An 18,898-nucleotide genomic window follows, 5' to 3' on the forward strand; every position below is an offset into this window, starting at 1 on the left:
AGCCGGCTCGCCAGGCTCCTTAAGCTTAACGAGCCGAGCCCGATTTAGGCCAGGCTCGGCTCAGTTCTGCTCGTTAAGGCTCGTTAAGAATTTAATATATTTAAATATATATATTATATATTAATATATACACTAAAAGGGTTGTCCAGGGAGTGAAAGGGAGAGGCAAAATATGTCACTTCATTTTTGGAACCCCATTTGTTACTTGGACCACCCCCCAAAGTGTAAAAAAAGTAGTCAGATTACACTAGATAGGGCTGTCTAGGGAAGAAGAGGGGTGTGAACATAATATAACTCGAGCTCGGTAAAGCTCGCGAGCCTGGCCGAGCCTGGTTCGAGCCCGAGCCGAGCTTTTGAGCTTAACGAGCCGAGCCGAGCTTGGCCAAGCTCGGCTCTGCTCGTTTACACCCCTGCTTGTCAGGCATATGTTTTTGGGGTCACTTTCCATGACGTGATGCATAATGCATAGATACAATATAAAAGTGTAAGTTTTTTACGGTTGCTTGTGAGGCCTTTTGAAAGCATGCATCCATATCCATAACAATTCACACCATTCCACAAGAAATAAAGTATTAGACAGATATAATGTAATGTAATGATAACTCAATTAAAATTTCCATAAATATTTTCAAGCTAGATAAATCATGAGGAGAGTCACTATTATAGGTGTCAATGTTGCTTGTGGGTCGACCTCTCTTTGGAGATCTTTTTTCATTGCTCCACCTACCATGAAGTGTGTGTGTGTGGGGGGGGGGAGGGGGGAAATGGAAGTTAGTCTATACTGAAAGTTATGAAGTTTGAGAGAGAGAGAGAGAGAGAGAGAGAGAGAGAGTTTGAAGGTATGAGCCACCGAGCCTCACAAAAAGTTAGTCTATACTAAAAGTTTCAATAAGTTTAATTAGGATTCCATTGCATTATGCGTAGCGATGAAATGTAAGCATATAACTAACTACTATATGCATTGAAGTGGGAAAAAATTAAGAATCAATACGTTTAGTTCAAACTACATTATCTATAGACTTGTATTTTATTCATACGTGGAGCTATTCGATCAGACTATTTCTCATCCATTCATATATGAAATTGTCTAATCAAATAGTTTTCGCTGTTTAAATCCAAAGTAGGCCTTCCATTCATAGTAGGACTAAAGTTTTGAAATTAGAATGAACTTGGATATGGACTAAATTTGTGCAATTAAAATCTTCCTTCAACTATTTCAAAAAAAAAAAAAAAAATTCTTCCTTCAAATCTATGCGAAGTTAGTTATTTTTTCGAACAAATAGGATTTTTTCTGTTCAGGTAGTATTTTGTTCGTTCGAATAGAAAATGGTCAAGAGTCATAGACTTAATGATTTTAAGCATTTTAAAAAGGGTTACCTATTCTGAATAGATTGGCATAGTTCCTATAAAAATGGATACTTAAGGCACACAATTATCATTGTAGATACTTGTTTGACAATCCTGTCAAATTGGCTAAGAACAAAATGAGGTATGTGCAATACCATGATCGATCGAGACCCACTAGAGGGTTTGTTCTCCATCGGTCTCTGGGTCTCTCATATATGCGATGGTTGGGTACAAATATATTTATGGAGTGGGATTTGCTAGGCAATTTCATGGAAAGCCATTTCGTGGCGTACTTTTGCATGAGAGAACAACCACCACATATGAATTAAATGAATAAGACAAAATCTGCTAAAAAATGACTGTGTGTGGCTGTTCTCTCGTGGAAAAAGTGAGCCGCGAAATAGCTTTTCACAATATTGCGTAGTAAATCCCTTCTACTTTGTATGGATGAGTGGCATGTCTTCAGAGAGTAATGGAATAAGTTGTCAGGGAGGAGACAAGCATTGGATTTGCTTGGAATTACCTCTAAGAATAGTGGTGGTAGTTTTTGGGCTTGCGGCATAGACATGGAGAATAGGGGAATAAGTAGGGGGTGTCATTACCAATATAGAGAGAGATGAGAGTGGGGAGGGAGAGAACGAGAGAGAGAGAGAGAGTGACAGAGAATCATTCCCAAGATTATTTTTTTCAAGCAAAATTCTACCTTTTCGTGGGATTTGGTTTGAACATACTAATCGTTGCATCATAATAATCAAAAGAAGTTCAGCTTATACACCATATTTGGATTTAGTCAATTGGATATAATGTTATTGCGACAAGAATGTCACATGAGCGGACATAAAATAATTACCCTAGAAACATCCCCAAGAGTCTCCGTGGAGTTCAATGCATTATTGGCAACCAAATGGGGAATGACACATTTTTTATTATAGGATTTTTATCTGGTGCCCGAGCGTGAAGTCCAGTGCAGGTGCAGTTGGTTCATCAAAAGTACAGCCCTTGATATTTGGTCTAACATCCGCCTCTTAAAAAGTGGGTTGTTGTTGGATCAAATATCAAGAGCTGCTCTGGACTTCACACTCATGCACCAAATAATTTCACTTTATTATGATATCTTAGTAAAGTTTTTTTTTTTTTGGTTAATATAAGGATTTGTTTCATTTCTTAATATTAGCTTGTGCAATTATTAAAACATGGTAGTGCCAATATCAAGAGCCTCCTTATATTGTCAATTATACATGAGTGCATTGGTCATTATGTAACATAGAACAAGAGGACAATTGAAATGAAGGTTGCTCTTGTAAGAACCCAGACGCAAGGGCCCTTGATTGGACCCAAGTCACCCAACGCCATTATATTGTTCCTTTAATTTTATATTTTTTAGTGTAGTTATAAATACAGGATGGTGATGTGGATCTAACGGGGCACCCTTGCAGTTGAATACTTGTAAGGACACCCTTTACTCTAGCGTTCTTCTAATACACATGTGGGTATTCTTGTCATAAAAATCATTATCCGTGTGTTGTTTGACAACAAAAGATTGTTGTGTTAAGATGAGCATGTCTTCTTAGCAACTTTTCCAAGAGCACCCTTCAGTTTAGCAGTAGGAGCGCAATCCGAAGCAAATTGAGTCCCATGTAGAAGTTTTACAGAGACAATTCCTCAAGAGTTAAGGAAATAGATTCTCACCTTTAGGTACTTTGGACGAAGGGGCACTCCTCAATGAAGAAAGAAACCGAAATATAGAAGGATCATCCTTCCAATTATAATCCAAAGCCACTAAATAAGACTCATGGCAAACGTCCAAAGGAAGAAAAGGAAAACAGAAAGACGGCGAAGGAAAGTACCCCCACAAAAAAAAGCAGAACTCCTCCATCAAAGAAAAACAGAACCCCAAGGACTTAGGAGTTGAGGAAAAGCTAGAGAATAAGGAAGTATAACCAGAAGATGATAAACCTCCTGGATCACAATAAACATGGATTCATCTTAGTATGGGGTCTTGCTTTAGGAATCGCGTGTGTCCCGAGCCTCACCAATTGCACAAATCCAGCTCGTCTATTTCTTTTCACTTGCCTATTTTGAGTTTGCCTTCAAGGGTACTACAATCCTAGTTGTTTTGCCCTTTTTACTTATGGCATTGTTCTAAGGATTGGGCAGTGTGGTCTTGTTCCTGCTATTGTATTATACTAGTAAAAACGCACGTGCGTTGCACGTGCAACCCATTTACAAGAGAACAATAATTGAATTTTCACATCTAAAAATTTATCATTGTAAAAGTTTGAAACGCACCTCATCGACGTCTCTATACTTTTTCTCAAACTACCATTCTCGAGACTTACCTCATTAATTTGTTCCAAATCAAAATAGAAAATACATTTAGCTTGAGAGGCACTTATAAACAAGCTAACATTTAAAAAAATGAAGAATCGAACCCTCATGCATTGGCAAAGGATCATATCATTATGTTCACTGGTTTGATTAGAGCTTATGCAGATTTCAATGCTTTCAACAATCCGACATCATCTTGCCTTTCGCAAACGATCCGAACCCCACAGAGTCCTCGAAGAAGCCGAGACCAACATCCAAAACAACCAACCACTAAAACCAAATGAAGAAGAAGAAGACAATAAGCCCCTCAAAATCTCAACAAACACTACAACTTGGGCCCAAAAATCTCTGATTTAGACTAACAACGTTCCAAATGGCTCAATCAAAACCCTAATTTCGCCAATTTCATTGGCCCCGGTAAGCCCCGCGTACTCCTCGTCACTGAATCCTCTCCCAAGGCATGAAAAAACACATGTAGGCGATCAGTATCTTCTGAAATATATCAAGAACAAGATCGATTATTGTCAGCTTCACAGGATCGAGATCTTCTATAACATGGCCCTTCTTGATGCTAAATTGACGGGATTCTGGGTCAACCCTCCATTGATCCGAAAGCTCCTTCTCCCACCTTGAGGTGGAATTCCTCTGGCGGATGGACAGTGATGCAATATTCACTGATATGGCGTTTGAGCTCCCATGGGATCAGTACAAGAGAGTTTTTTTTAAGCATGTGAAGAGGGTTTTTAACCTTTTTCTTGGAGAGGAATGCTAACCTCACGCGGCCACTTTGCCACTTGAATAGAAGCGGGCCACTATTGGTCCACACAAATATAAATTCCTAACATGTAAACCCATAAAGAAAATGTAATAAATGAGCCCCCGATTCTAATGCGGTGTGTAGCCGTATAGTCCACTACCACCTACTTTGTAGGATGAATGGATGATCCAAACCGTCCATTTGTTTGGGCCACATCGTGAATAGTTTGTGCCCCAAAAACATTTCCATAGGATGTCCTAACCCTCCAACTATAGAGGTTTTCATAATCTATAGGATTGTACATTATGGAAACCTCTATAGATCGGAGGGTTAGGATCATTCTATGGAGATGATTTTTAGGACACAACTTATTCACGTTGTGGTCCATCAAATGGATGGTTTAGATCATCCTACAACATGGGCCATACAATACCTTTTGAAATATATCGGCGTAGGATGATCCAAACCGTTAATTTGTTAGGGAAGCATCGTGAATCGTTTGTGCCCCAAAAATCATTTCCATAGGATGATCCTAACCCTCCAATCTATATAGGAATTGTACATTATGGAAACCACATTAGATCCGAGGGTTAGGATCATTCTATGGAAATGATTTTTAGGACACAACCTGTTCACGTTGTTGCTATCAAGTGGACGGCTTGGATCATCCTATAATGTGGGCCATTCAGTACCTTCTGAAATATATTGGATGATAAGGCTACTTTGTAGGATGATAAAAACCATCCATTTGATGGGCCACAACGTGAATAGGCATGTCCTAAAAATCATTTCCACATAATGATCCTAACCCTCCGATCTATTGAGGTTTCTATAATGTATAGTCTCTGTAAAACTTAGAGGGCTAGGATCATCTAATGGAAATGATTTTCTGGCACAAAACTATTCACAGGCCTAACAAATGGACGGTTTGGATCATCTTAAATAGTGGGTTGTACTGGACTACTTTTGTGGACCAATAGTGACCCACTTCTATTGAAGCAGCTAAATGCTTGCGTGAGGCTAGCATTCCTCTTTCTTGGAAGAAGATAAGCGTTGATTGTTGCTATTGACTTGCGGGCAGTGGAGAGATCTTATTGGTGGTAAGAAAAGCATAGTGAAGAAAGAAATTTTCTTACGTTTCCTCTCTCACAAATGTGAATGACAAAAATGCCCTGGATTGAGGGACACAAGGGAAATTAAGGCTGTAGGACACAACTGGAAATAAAGGCAAAGGGTGAAAGAAAATAACCCACCATTTTGCCTTTTTATATATAGTAGTTAGATTTCTATATTTAATATACTAGTAGGGGTAACCCCAACTTACCCATAATAAAAATAAAAATAAAGGAAAAATTGCCAGTGGGGGACCTCAAAATACGAGAATTGCCAACGGGCGACACACATTTGAAAAATTGTTAAAGAGGGTTGATAAACCCCTTTTCAGAGCTTGATAACCCCATTTAGAGGGTTGATAACTCCTTTTTAGAGACTTGATAACCCCATTTCTTCCCTCTATAACAATTTTCCATTGGTGTGTCGCCCGTTGGCAATTCTCGTATTTTGATGTCCCCCACTAGCAATTTTTCCTAAAAAAAAAAGTTTAGAGTCCTTACACAATTTTTACAGGGATATGATTTCTCTCCCCCCCCCCCCCCCCCCCCCCGGTCCCATTTAGGGTAATGGCCCCCCTTTTTTGGCAGACTTTAATTATTTTTGACGTCAAATCACGTGAAAAGGGGGGCGCATTATCCTATAGGGGTGAAAAATTATCCCCCTTTTTATACTAGTGTAATAAAAATTGTTATCCATGTGTTGTTTGACATGTGGCATAATAGGGAGGGCTATAAGGTCGACCCCCTTAAGACTGGCGTCTCTTCTTCTTAGCAAGCTCCCTATTTTTGTAGGGGGGATTTGCAAGGCAATTTCACAAAAAAGCCATTTCGCAGCTCACTTCTGTGAACGTTTAATCACCACCGACTCCTTTAGAGTCCTTGTTTCTCTTTGTTATTTGTTTAAAGTTAGATAGCCATTAGGTAGTGGTTGAGTCTATCTAGGATACTAGTTTGTTTTATCTAGAGTAGTATAGAAGAGTTTGTTTTTAAGGAGAAACTAGAATTTGATTTTATCTAAACTTGGTTGAAGTTATCCAACCGAGCAAGCAGACTCTCCAATAGTTTTCTTCTTACCTCATCCTTTATCAATTGCACTAACTTTCCTCGTCTTTTATCACCTTAACAGCTGTGAAAGGGTTATTACGATTCCCAAAAAGGCAATTCCCTAAGAAGAAAAGACAAGGGCAGTTAATGCAACTATCAAAATATGGTAGAATGAACATCAGTATCTTTTTTTAAATCTTATTTCTCAAGTTTTCTCTTTTTGGTTCACTCCCCCTCGCGTATTACACGCGTATTGTTGCTGGTCATTAAAATTTTACATAGGAAAAGATGGAAAGAGAAAGATTGTATAGGTTGAGAAAGATATTAGAAGATAACCATTTGTCTAATATAGAAAGTAACAGCACGGGCATAGTAATGACCATTTGAGGATATACATGGTATTCTCTATCTCTGCATGAAAAACTCTGAATTTGGACGACACTTGCCTTGGTACATGAACACTAAGTCCAATCCTATACCACACACGTCTTTTATCAATCTTTATCTCTCTTCTCAAGATAACAGATAAAATCATCAGAAAAATACCCATCTTTCTTTCAAATGAGATGAGGGACTTAAAAACCTGTTCATCTTCTTTGGTTTTGTTTTTTGTAGTTCCCTTGTTTTTAATCTCTGTGATTCTTCTTCTACTCAATCCTCCTATCTCTTTTTGGGCTCCTTTACCTACTTCTTCTTATGGGCTTTCTAGTTCTATAAGAGAAAGCCCTGTGGAAATTCATGCAAAGTTGGTGGGATTTCAACAAGATGAGAAAAGAATATCATCATCTGATTCTTCTTCTTATTTCAATCTCTCTTCTTCCCCAAAGCAAGATACACCTCTAATCTTACAATCTGTAAGTTATTTTCTTCATTCCTTTGTATGCAAATTTTCCCCATATTTGTCTTCATGTTATCTTCTAAGATTAGTTGCCATATTTAGCTTTCCTTAGATTTTAATGGGGAGATTTTTTTTTTAGGATGAAAAAGGGAAGGTATTGAAAGAGCAGAAGAAGAAGAAGAAGAAGAAGAAGAAGAATAGTTGGGAGATTGTTGAAGCAGAGCTTGCAAGAGCTAGAGCCTCCATACGAGAAGCTGCTCGGAATGGGAATGGGACTTCAGACCCTGATTATGTCCCACAAGGTCCCATTTACAGGAATTCATATACTTTTCATAGGTACTATATATTTTCTTGCCTCTTTGTTTTTTCTACTGCTTATTCTGTTTCCTTTGTTTATTTTTTCGGTTTAAATGCACAAAAAGATTAACTTTTGGGAACGATTTGGTTAGAGAGACAAAAGCCTGTCACGTCCAAGGCCCTATTTAGATTGCAGGAATTTTCTGGAATTGTTTGGAATGGATAAACTTTTCCGAATTTTCCTGCCTTTTCATGAAAAAAAAAATCCCTTTAGGCCCTATTTGGATTGCAAGGGAAACATATCTGATGGAAAAAAATTTCCTGGGAATATTTTTCTTTCCACTATTTAGAGAGAAATCATATGATTATGGTTAATTTAGAGGGATCTTATTAGATATTGAAGGTTCAGGTTATCTTTTTTTCCTGTGTAAAAAGGAAGGAAATTTTGTAAATATTTTTACTTTTCCAAAATTCTCCATAAAATTCTTGCAATCCAAACAGTGCCTAAAACTTTTTCTGCCAGAAATGTTTTTCCAGTATGTATGGCCCCACATGTAGCTCTCAATCGAATGACAAGCTAAACCTGGGCCCACACACAAGATGTTATTCAAGCTTTTCATGCTTTCCTCATATCAAGGCTTCTAATAGAAATATTTCCATATTTTCTTTCGGGTTGAGGGCACTATCTAAATGTAATCAAAATAAATACCCGTCTTGAATAAAAAGTATTCACACAAATCTCCCATTTGGCCTGAATTTGGTCACACCGAACATGGTAGTTGGAGAAATATCCTAAAGCAACTTGATAGAATCATGGTAGTTGGAGAAATATCCTAAAGCAACTTGATCTCGACAACTATTTCCGCTAACACGCCCCCCCTCAAACAAAACTCACTTGTGGTGAGTTGAAGTTTGGACCGAAGATCTTCAAAGGTAGTTCTTGGTAGTGCCTTTGTCATAATGTCGGCAGGTTGATCCTTTGTAGATATGTATTGTACTGTAAGAAGGTTCTTAGCAACTCGATCACGCACGAAATGGAAGTCAATTTCTACATGTTTCATTCGACCATGAAAGATAGGATTGGCTGTAAGTTATGTTGCACCATAAAATTGGTTGTGCAGATATGGAAGCCAAGTTCCGAGAGAAGTGCTTGGACCCAAATGAGCTCGGCAGTGGTATTTGCTAGAGAGCGATATTCCGCTTCCGTACTTGAGTGGGCCACCATACGTTGTTTACGAGAGCTCCAAGAAACCAGATTTGTTCCCATAAAAATGCCAAAACCACCTGTTGACTTTTGGTCATCAGGGCATCCTTCCCAATCGGCGTCAGAATATGCATGGAGAGAAATACATGGGCTTTTGCGAATCAATAATCCGTAGTGCAATGTAGAGTTCAGATAACGCACGACCCTTTTAACAGCTGTCCAACGAAGGCTCTGAAGGCTTCGTTTGGGGAGGATCTGAAGGCTCAAAAAGATTTCACTCAGTAAGCTGGGCTGACATGTGCAAAACCAAACCTGAAGGGGGAGTTGGAATCAGAAAGCTAGATGAATTAAGCAAGACTCTTCAAGTTAAGCAACTATGGCATCTGCTCCAGGAAAAGAATACTCTGTGGACAAAGTGGATATACTCCAAATATGTCAAAGATAAGAACATTTGGACTATGCCTATGCCATCTAGGCCATCATGGGGCTTTAGGATGATCCTCAGAGCTCGAGAATATGCTAAACTTTTTACCTGCTATGAAATTGGATTGGAGGATGAAATTGACCTATGGGACCAATCTTGGCACCCTTCTGTCACCCTATCCTCTCTTATTCCGAGAAGCCGGACTGACTACTCCCTCAGCTCCCTGAATCTCCTCTCTGAAATCTTCAAAGATGGAACCTGGAATCCCTTGTTAGACAATCCATCTCTCCGTGAAGAAAAAACTCTGATAATGGAAGCCATGCTCAACTCGGATGCGAAAAACACTCCTATTTGGAAGCCGGCCACTGATGGAGTTTTTACAACAAAGAGTGGGTGGGAAACTCTCAGAATGAAAACTGGTAAGCTCCCTTGGATATCTTCTGTTTGGTTTGCTGGCAATAACCCCACCCATGCCCTTACTACGTGGAAGGCTCTGTACAGAAGCTCAGTACAAAAGACAGAATTATAAAAATGGGTGTTGTTATTGATCCCACCTGCCCCCTCTGCAAATCGGAAGAAGAATCAATTGATCACCTCCTTTTAAATGCAGCTATTCAGCCTGGCTTTGGAAATCAATCCTATGGCGGAATGGTCACCGTAGAACTAAAAATCAATCCCTTCTGGCTGAAGAAGATTGGCTCAGACATCACTCAAAAGGGACAGGGCAAGCCACAGTGGCCTTCAAGCTATGCTTCTGCTCTCTGATTCATAATATTTGGATGGAAAGAAACAGAAGAATTTTTGAATCCTCTGAGAAGCACAAGAGGTTTGGTCTTAATCAAATCCTCACAGAGATCAGCATCAAGATGAATGGGCTGAAAATTAAAGACAAGAACTCTCCAAGAAACATATCCACGGCCACAAATATAAAATACAGACACATTCCTGATGATCCTTCTAGCAGATACTGCTCTTGGTCTCCACCAAAAGAAGATGAACTGAAGTTGAATTCGGACGCATCTTTGGATTCAAATGGAGGAGGTCTGGGGGGGCCTTATCAGAGATAATCGAGGTATGATTAAAAATCTCTTCTCAATCAATGTATACAAAAGGGAAATCTATGAGCTGGAATTGCAGGCTATTGAAAGAGGCATCGACCTTGCCCTGTCCATGAACTGTCTGAACTTATGGATCGAATCGGATTCAAAACTCGCGGTGGATATCATCCTTGTAAATGTACATGTCCCTTGGAAGCAAAAACAAACCCTTCGAAAAATCAGAAGCTATCTGGAACATATGAGTTGGCGAATATCCCATTCTTGGAGAGAAGGAAACTGCCCTACGAATCAACTGTCAAAAAGGAATTACCCACATAAAGGCTTTCCTTCCATTGTTTTTTTGGCTACTCAAAGCCTCCTCTCAGCTGTAATTGAAGACATGAATGGATCATTGTATCTTAGATTGTAAGGGCTGAAGCCCAGCCTGTCGGCCCTTTTGTTCTGGCCTCTTGGCCCCCCTTGTTATGCTTCTATATTTTTAATGATATCTGGTAGGGGTCTTGCCTAACCCCAGCTTACCTATCAAAAAAAAAAAGAAGAAGCTGTCCAACGAATATTTTAAAATATCATTGATTCAATATACTCGACCTCCCCCTTTCCTTCTCCTCTTTGCCCACCTTAGATTTTGACCTTGCTTTGGATGTTCTCGACCCAAAAAAATCACAATCATATGAAGGGATTGCTATGATGAAAGCCCCATCAGGTTTTAAAGCAACTCGCCCCCTTAACCTTGCTAGGTTATTCAAAAAACTATCAGCAATTCAGTTAGGCCATGTTTGGCAACAATGGATATTTTTTCCATGGTTTATTAGTTTATGAACTGGTGAGTAGGGATGCAACTGGGGTTGATATTTGGGAATTCTGAGTGAGCTTTTACCGTAAAATCAGGTTGGGGTCGGGTTGATTCCAATTTACTTTAGCAAAACCACAATCGATATCAGACCCTACCCAAGTTGCACCCTTAGTGGTAAGAGAGGTATAGGGAGGGTAGGAGGAGGAGAGACTTGAAGAGGGCTTGAGTGAGGAGATGGTGAAAAGTGAGTTTAAAACATTGAAAAAATAATTTGTATTCTGAGTGGAATTTTTTCCCCTTGTTTTCAGCATTTTCTCACACACTCCTCACTAAGTCCAGGTCTCTCCTTCCCCCTCCCACTCCTCTTCAATCACCATTGTGGAAGTTAATATTCTGTGGGGAAAATAACATGGTTTGCCAAACATGGCAGCCTTAATGTCATGTGTTCGTGAGCATGTGGATTTGGACTAAAATTCTTAATCCATTTCTTTATACTTTGTGTATAGGAGTTACCGAGAAATGGAGAAAGTGTTCAAGATCTTTGTCTATGAAGAAGGCGAACCACCATTGTTCCATGCTGGTCCTTGTAAGAACATATATTCAACAGAGGGAAGGTTTATTCATGAAATGGAGATGGGGAACCAGTTTCGAACCCGATATCCTTATCAAGCTCATGTTCATTTTCTTCCATTCAGTGTAGCACAGATGGTCCACTATATTTATGAGCCCAATTCCTTCAATCTCAACCCCTTGAAACACACTGCTATCGATTATATTGATGCTATCTCCCGGAAATATCCCTACTGGAATAGAAGCCTTGGCGCCGATCACTTCATGCTTTCTTGCCATGATTGGGTAAGATACCAATATTCTCTTTCCACTGTTTTCTGTTGGTTAGTAATGTTGGAAGTTGAGACTACCATAATTACAGAATCTCAGCTTGTCTTTTATTATTTAAACACCTGTCGAAGGTTATTACAGTTCCCAAAAGGCTCTTTGAAGCCAATTTAAAAGGAAAATACAAGCTGAGTTTGTGCAACTATTGAAACATGGTAGTGCCAATGTCAGTAGCTTTTTTGTTTCATGAAACTTGTGTCAACTACACTGCTGGTGTTTATCGGTTCTTCTCTTGCTTAGGACTTGTTTATGATGAATATATGGGAAATGATATTTCCACCCCATATTTGTTTTTCACTAGAAATAAATACAATTCCAGTGGCTTTTCGTTTGTATGCTCCTGAAGTTACTTTCAGACGAGAACAGTTAGGAAGACTCGCAGGTGTTAGTAATGACCATGACAACTAACATGGCGAGGCTGTTAGGCAGGCTTATTACATATTCTTTGGCGTCCACTTTTCCCAAATCTATGTGATAGGAACTCGGTTCGACCGAATTCTTTGACAGGATACCACAATTCTGGCAAAAATGCTGTTGAGAGACCTCAATAGGATGATCCTAGGTTCTTGATAAATCTACCCTCTTTTAGGGGTCTTAACGGATGGGATGTACCCCTATAGGACCACTGAACCAACACCATATGAGTCTCCTCTGGATGCTCTGTAGGATCAAAGGTCTTGATTTCATTTACAGATCCCATTGTAGGATCCTAGAATTGATCGTCACCGTTGATTTCAGCAGTACTGCCTATCCCAAAATGGGATCCTAGAATTGATCGTCATCGTTGATTCCGGCAGTGCTGCCTAGCCCCATTTTGGGACATAATTTAGGAGGGCTGTTTGGGGCACGCCTTGACACAAGGAGCAAAAGACAAACAAAAGGAGAGTAAACACTGGGAAAGAGTGGAAATATCATTTCCTAAATAATTGAGAAATTATATTTACCTCTTTTTTTAGCATTTTCACCACTTTTTGTTTGTTTTTATGAGACTTTATATGCTGAAGAGTGGGTTTATCATTTCCTATATAGCATGTGAGAAATTATATTTACATCCTTTTCAGCATTTTCATCACTTTTTGTTTGTTTTTATGAGATTTTATATGATGTGTGCTGGCCATTATTTTTCAAATAGTACAGTGGGCCCACTTCATAGGATGATCCAAATTGTTCACTTGTTGGGCCACAAGGTAGATAGAAGGTACCCTAAAAATCATTTCCATAGGATGATCATAACCCTCCAATCTATAGTGAGACTGCACATTATAGATCCCCACATGCTCCCATCAAGCTACCCAATTATGTAACTCAAGAGTATTGAGCAGTTTGAACATTTTTTTGTTTAGTTCTCTGAATTTTGTCTATCCCGAGTCTTTGGATCCTCTTTCATGTGTTCCGAGTTAGGGTTGCTGCCTTGTACCCAAGAATGTAACATCTTTCTCTTTATCTAATGAACAGGTTGGGGCGACGGGGTTCCCCCAAACCTCAACTTACCTACCAAAAAAAAGAAACTTCACATTATAGTAAACCCTATAGATCAGGAGTTTGTACCATCCTATGGAGATGATATACGGAGCACATCCTATGGACTTTGAGTGCACATAGCACATAAAAACTCTGTTTTTATAAATTTAAGTAAAAGCATATCTACAGGGGCCACACATAGCACATAAAAACTCTGTTTTTATAAATTTAAGTGAAAGTTAACATATCTACAGGGGCCACACGTTTCTTCTGCCATTCCTCATCTATACAACAACTCCATCAGAGTTCTATGCAACGCGAATAGCTCCGAAGGTTTTAACCCTTCCAAAGACGCTGCCCTTCCAGAAATCAATCTCAAGACAGGAGTAGTTGACGGTCTCGGCGGCCCTTCGCCGTCTCGTCGTACAATTCTCGGCTTCTTTGCTGGAGGATTGCACGGCCCAGTAAGACCCATACTTTTTAAGCATTGGAAAGGGAAAGACAAAGATCTCCTAGTCTACGAATACTTGCCGAAGGAAATCTCTTACTATGACATGATGAGAAAGAGCAGGTTTGTAAAACAACCAATAACTCCATTTTTACTTTAACACTCCCCTCATGTGTGGCCCCTCTTGGGTGGGCCATACAAGTAGATTTTTACTATCAAGGAGTTGATGGGTTTTGAACCCAGGACCTGAGGTCGTGAGGCAAAAGCTCTGATACACTCCAAAAGATTAAGCTGCTAGAGTTGGTTTTATTTAGTCATTCATACTTTCAACAGGTTTTGCCTTTGCCCGAGCGGCTACGAAGTTGCGAGCCCGAGAATTGTAGAAGCAATCTACGCGGAGTGCGTTCCGGTGATAATTGCCGATCATTATGTTCTTCCATTCAGCGATGTTCTGAATTGGAAGTCTTTTTCCATTCAGCTTTCGAGCACGGACATCCCGAGGTTGAAGGAGGTTTTAATGGGTATATCTCCAAGGCAGTATATAAGAATGCAGAGGAGGGTTAAGCAAGTGCAGAGGCATTTCTTAGTGAATATGCCTCCTAAGAGGTATGATGTTTTTCACATGATCATTCATTCGGTATGGGTTAGAAGATTGAATATTCAAATTGCCTAACATCAATGCATCATTGATATTCAAATTGTATTGTTAGTGATTATGTCACAAAATTATGATGATTCATTGAACAGGAATACAGCTTGTGTAGAGATTATTCATGAAATAAAAAGAAAAACTGCGAGGTAGGAGCAATTGAACTATTATTCTTTACCGAGGATAAGAAATGCACAATAAGTTTCCATTTTAGTTTTACTTCACTAGCAAACATCTGCATGGAGCCTTATTGTTGTTGGGATCAATTCAAACGATGAATTTATGGGTCTCACACAAGAGGTGAAATCGAGACTTTTGATTTTGAAGAACATTGGGACCGTTGATCGTGTAGAACATAGCAATCGGGGACCTTGATCATGTAGAACATTATGAAGCAAATCAAATGGTATTTGTCTCGTGCTGAATGGATATCCCTTTTCCTTGGAATAAAGGACTACCGATATCAACAATTTAGGCTTTGTTTTTGTTTTTTTTTTTGGATTCTGAGAATCGTTTGAGTTGAAAACTGATATTGGACTCAAAATTAAAGAGTTTTGGACCCACAATCGGTTCTCATGATCCAACACAAACAAGAAACAGGGCTGTAATTTTGAGTACAATAATCAGTTTTGGACTCGCAATCCATTCTCAAAATCCAAAACAAAGAGGGCCTTAGTAGCTTTTCTTGGTGAAACCTTAAACGAGCGAGGTGGTATCTGTATCAAGCTTAGAATCATTCGATTGAGGTGATCTGAAGCCATTTGGTGAAAATTGTAGTTTTCAGTTCCATCAAGGAGGCCAAACCAAGGTGAATCGAAAGCGGGAATCGAAGGCTCCCAGGGAAGAATCCTACTAAAGGTTGCCATAGCGGGAATCGAAACGGGAATCGAAGGCTCCCAGGGAAGAATCCTGCTTCCTTGGGCCAAACAACTGCATATAGGCCATGCAGTCACAATTTCATGACACTCCCACATAACTTCCTTGTCTTGGAACCAAGAAGTCATCCCTGGTGATGTAAAATATGGGCTTGGTTTCAAAAAAATTGGATCGAGATATGAAGGAGAGATAGTATGCAATCGTTATCATCAATGTAAGATTGTACAATATTGATGTAGAGTCTTTTTATATTGAGAAGAACATGTTTAGAAGTGAAATATAAGGGCGAATTTTCAGCAGTATTGGGGTTTTCTATTGGTGTCGTAACAAAATTTTAATCTTATTCAAACGGTAACCATAAGATGATTATGTAAACTACGAGTGCAGAGGAAAAATATGAAATTCAGATGGGATTTGCTAGGGACAATCGCGGAAAGGCATTTCGTGGCTGACTATTGCATGCCAGAGCAGCCACACATTGTTTTTAATACACTACAACTAATTTCTATTAAAGTGAAAATTTTATATAACTTACCTCAAACAAAGACTTAACTAATCGGCCATGGATCCCCGTCTATTAACATTTCTTCTCCTATTTTGATACAATTTGTGTGTCTATTAGAGGGATAAATAGACCCCCTAATATCTTAAATCGATCCCCTTTCTCTCTCTACTCTCTGTAAGCACTGCCATATATGTGGGTCGATTTAAGATATATGGGGTCGATGTCGAGTTATCAGTGCCCATGGAGGAATCAAGTTAAGGGTCTAGGGCAGGTTCATTCATCCGCTGCACTAGTAAATGAGCAGATATGCCCGTTACTCCCTTGATACATCTCTCCCTCAGCCCCTCCTCAAGATTCAGTTGCCCAAATTACGATGTATATCAATCGATGAATATTGTATTAATTATACATCATAGAGACACAATTTAAAAAAGGGAAAAATACACTTAGACCCCTGTGGTTTCTCACACATTCAACTTAACCCCTAATGTTTAAAAAGTTACAAGTAGACCCCCTGTGGTTTCAATTTGTGTAAGGTAGGCCTCCTCAGTTCATGGTTCGTCCACATATTGAAGGGTTAGGATGATCCGATGGAGCTAATTTTTTAGGCACACCCTATCTATGTTAGAGCCCATCAAATGAATGCTTTGGATCATCTGATGCCTAGGAACACAACAGAGAACATGACCTTGGTTAGGAGAGAATGGGAGAAAATGATCAGACGAACCCAATTACTGTTAGGATTAGACTTAGTCAATTTGAACCAAGTAGATCATTTCACCTTAGTCATGCAAATTTTCTAAGGCTCTGTTCACTTATTTTTCCGGGAAAGGAAAAGAAAAGATTTCCCGGGAATCTAACGTGGCATTAAGAAAAGAAATCCAGGGAAACTGTGTAGAAAAAGGTTTCCCACGCCTGTTCACGTGCGCAGGAACTGTGCAGGAAAAGGTTTCCCAAGAAACTGCTTGCCCACCCTTTTTCATTAGTTTTCCCAGGAAAGCAAATCCGACCAAAATAGTTAGATTTGGTTTCCCACACTTGTGAGAAAAGAGACATTTCCACATCATTTTTAACAATTTCCATGTCATTATTTGATATTTTCCACCTAGGCTTGTTACTTTCTCAGGAAAGCAAGTGAACACCAGAATTCTGTCTTGTCAAGAAAAAAAGAGGCTGTTTTCCAAGGATTTGCTTTCCCAGGAACGCAAGTGAACAGAGCGTAAAAGATTCATTAGCCGACCCAGCTAGCTTGGGACAAAGGCTTAGTTGAGTTGAGTCGAGTGTCATCTAAGAAACAAATCAGACTGTTCCCTAATAAAGGGCTAAAATTATGAGTGCCTTCCTCCACATACAAACAAAACTAGCGTGGGGAAGCCCATGGTTCCCTTGAAACAAAGCAACTCCAACTCTCACGTGTCTACCATTTACAGAGAAGAAACAGATACGGAAAACATCAAATTACAAGCACTGTACAAAATAAGAAAAGCCTCAATCTAAAATAGAAAAATCCCACTTGAAGACTCGCATCTGCCTTCGGAACGTCAAGACCATCCCTGTCCTTTCTTGAAAACCAACTTCCAAATATCCCAATGTCACTCAAGGATATGTTATGATAGGGTGGGTCCCACCAACTCAATTGAAACCATGGATAGGGTGGGACCATCATTATACGCCTCATGTTTTGATGGGCCTGATTAAGCGGCAAGGAAATTTTGAGTCATGGGTACATGACGCCTTACATGTAAGACCTATTGCTCGTGCAATTTGAGATCCTCATTTTCGCCGACCAATTGTAAAAGCCTTTACTCGAGGGGGGTGCTCTCGGTAGGAAGGGTCTCACAAACTCAACTCAAACCCATGACCCATGCATTGGGCAAGACCCACCATCATACCTCATGTTTTGCTGGGGTAAATCCCACGGCATCCACCAGAGCCTATGCGTAAGGTGGGGCCAACTATTTTACACATGTTTTGACAGGGTGGGTCCCACAACCTCAACTCAAACCTCTCATAGGGTCGGGGGCACTATTTACACTTCATGTTTTGATACCTGGGGCCTTTTAATGCTTTGCTAGGGCGTATTTCATCGATGCAAATCAAACCCATGCATAGGGTGGGGCGTTTTAATGGGGTAGGTCCCACGTTATCTAGCCAGGCCTATGCATAGGGCGGGGGCCACTATTTTACACCTCATGTTTTGATGGGAGCGTATCCCGATCTTTTGGAAAGGTAATTTTCATCATGCCACATATATGGGCATTTTTTCCTTTTTTACAAGTCTAAGAAAAAAAATTCTACCGTGGGCTGTTTTGGTGAAAAATCTGTGGCACGACCCAATTTGCAAAATTCCCTCAAAATTTTATGATAACGTGGGGGACTTTTAAAACTATGACCCCAACTTTTCCCAAGTCGACCCCAACTTATATCGACTCGAACTGAAATTTGCTTCAATTGACCGGATCTTTTCTCGACTCGCCCTAGTTTTACCTAGCTCAACCCAAAATATGGGTGACTTGACCAATATTTTCACGATAGGACTATCTCTGCTAGTTGCTAGCACAACACACAAGCGAGCGGTCATTCGGAAAAAATGAAGAAAGAGAAGGGAAAGTAAGGTCATGTTTTGATACCCACAAGATTTGGATTTGATTTCTCACATTTACACTTGATATTTGGAACTGGATCAGATCCTTATATTTCCAAATCAGCTACAACAGTTAAAATTACCTTCACTCTCGCTCCTCGACCTTGCTGGAGCAGCAGCCAGGCTTCCATCCCTCCCTCGTACAACATCAACACGAGGATGATTAATGTAATTTGTATCCAAAACTCAAATCCAAATCCAAATACAAAAACATGA

General features: G+C 39.7%; 1 protein-coding gene across 3 annotated transcripts; it reads left to right on the plus strand.

Moving 5' to 3' along the window:
• The first annotated feature begins 7,099 nt into the window (after positions 1–7,099).
• On the plus strand, positions 7,100–15,882 carry LOC143856560 (putative glycosyltransferase At5g03795). Of its 3 annotated transcripts, XM_077366811.1 has the most exons (7): positions 7,100–7,442; positions 7,566–7,762; positions 11,709–12,057; positions 13,815–14,131; positions 14,342–14,614; positions 14,756–14,806; positions 15,435–15,882. In XM_077366811.1, exons 1-7 carry the CDS (start codon positions 7,155–7,157, stop codon positions 15,511–15,513), a joined length of 1,554 nt encoding a protein of 517 aa, XP_077222926.1. In that variant the 5' UTR covers positions 7,100–7,154; the 3' UTR covers positions 15,514–15,882. The 3 variants fall into 3 exon arrangements, with proteins under 3 accessions (XP_077222926.1, XP_077222928.1, XP_077222929.1); XM_077366813.1 differs by lacking the exon at positions 14,756–14,806 and having other exon boundaries at positions 7,101–7,442; XM_077366814.1 differs by lacking the exon at positions 15,435–15,882 and having other exon boundaries at positions 7,101–7,442; positions 14,342–14,825.
• The last annotated feature ends 3,016 nt before the right edge of the window (positions 15,883–18,898 follow it).

The sequence above is a fragment of the Tasmannia lanceolata genome, unplaced genomic scaffold (assembly GCF_043159265.1).
Source record: "Tasmannia lanceolata isolate RefF3 unplaced genomic scaffold, GAP_Taslan_0.1 ptg000023l, whole genome shotgun sequence".
NCBI classification, from domain to species: domain Eukaryota; kingdom Viridiplantae; phylum Streptophyta; class Magnoliopsida; order Canellales; family Winteraceae; genus Tasmannia; species Tasmannia lanceolata.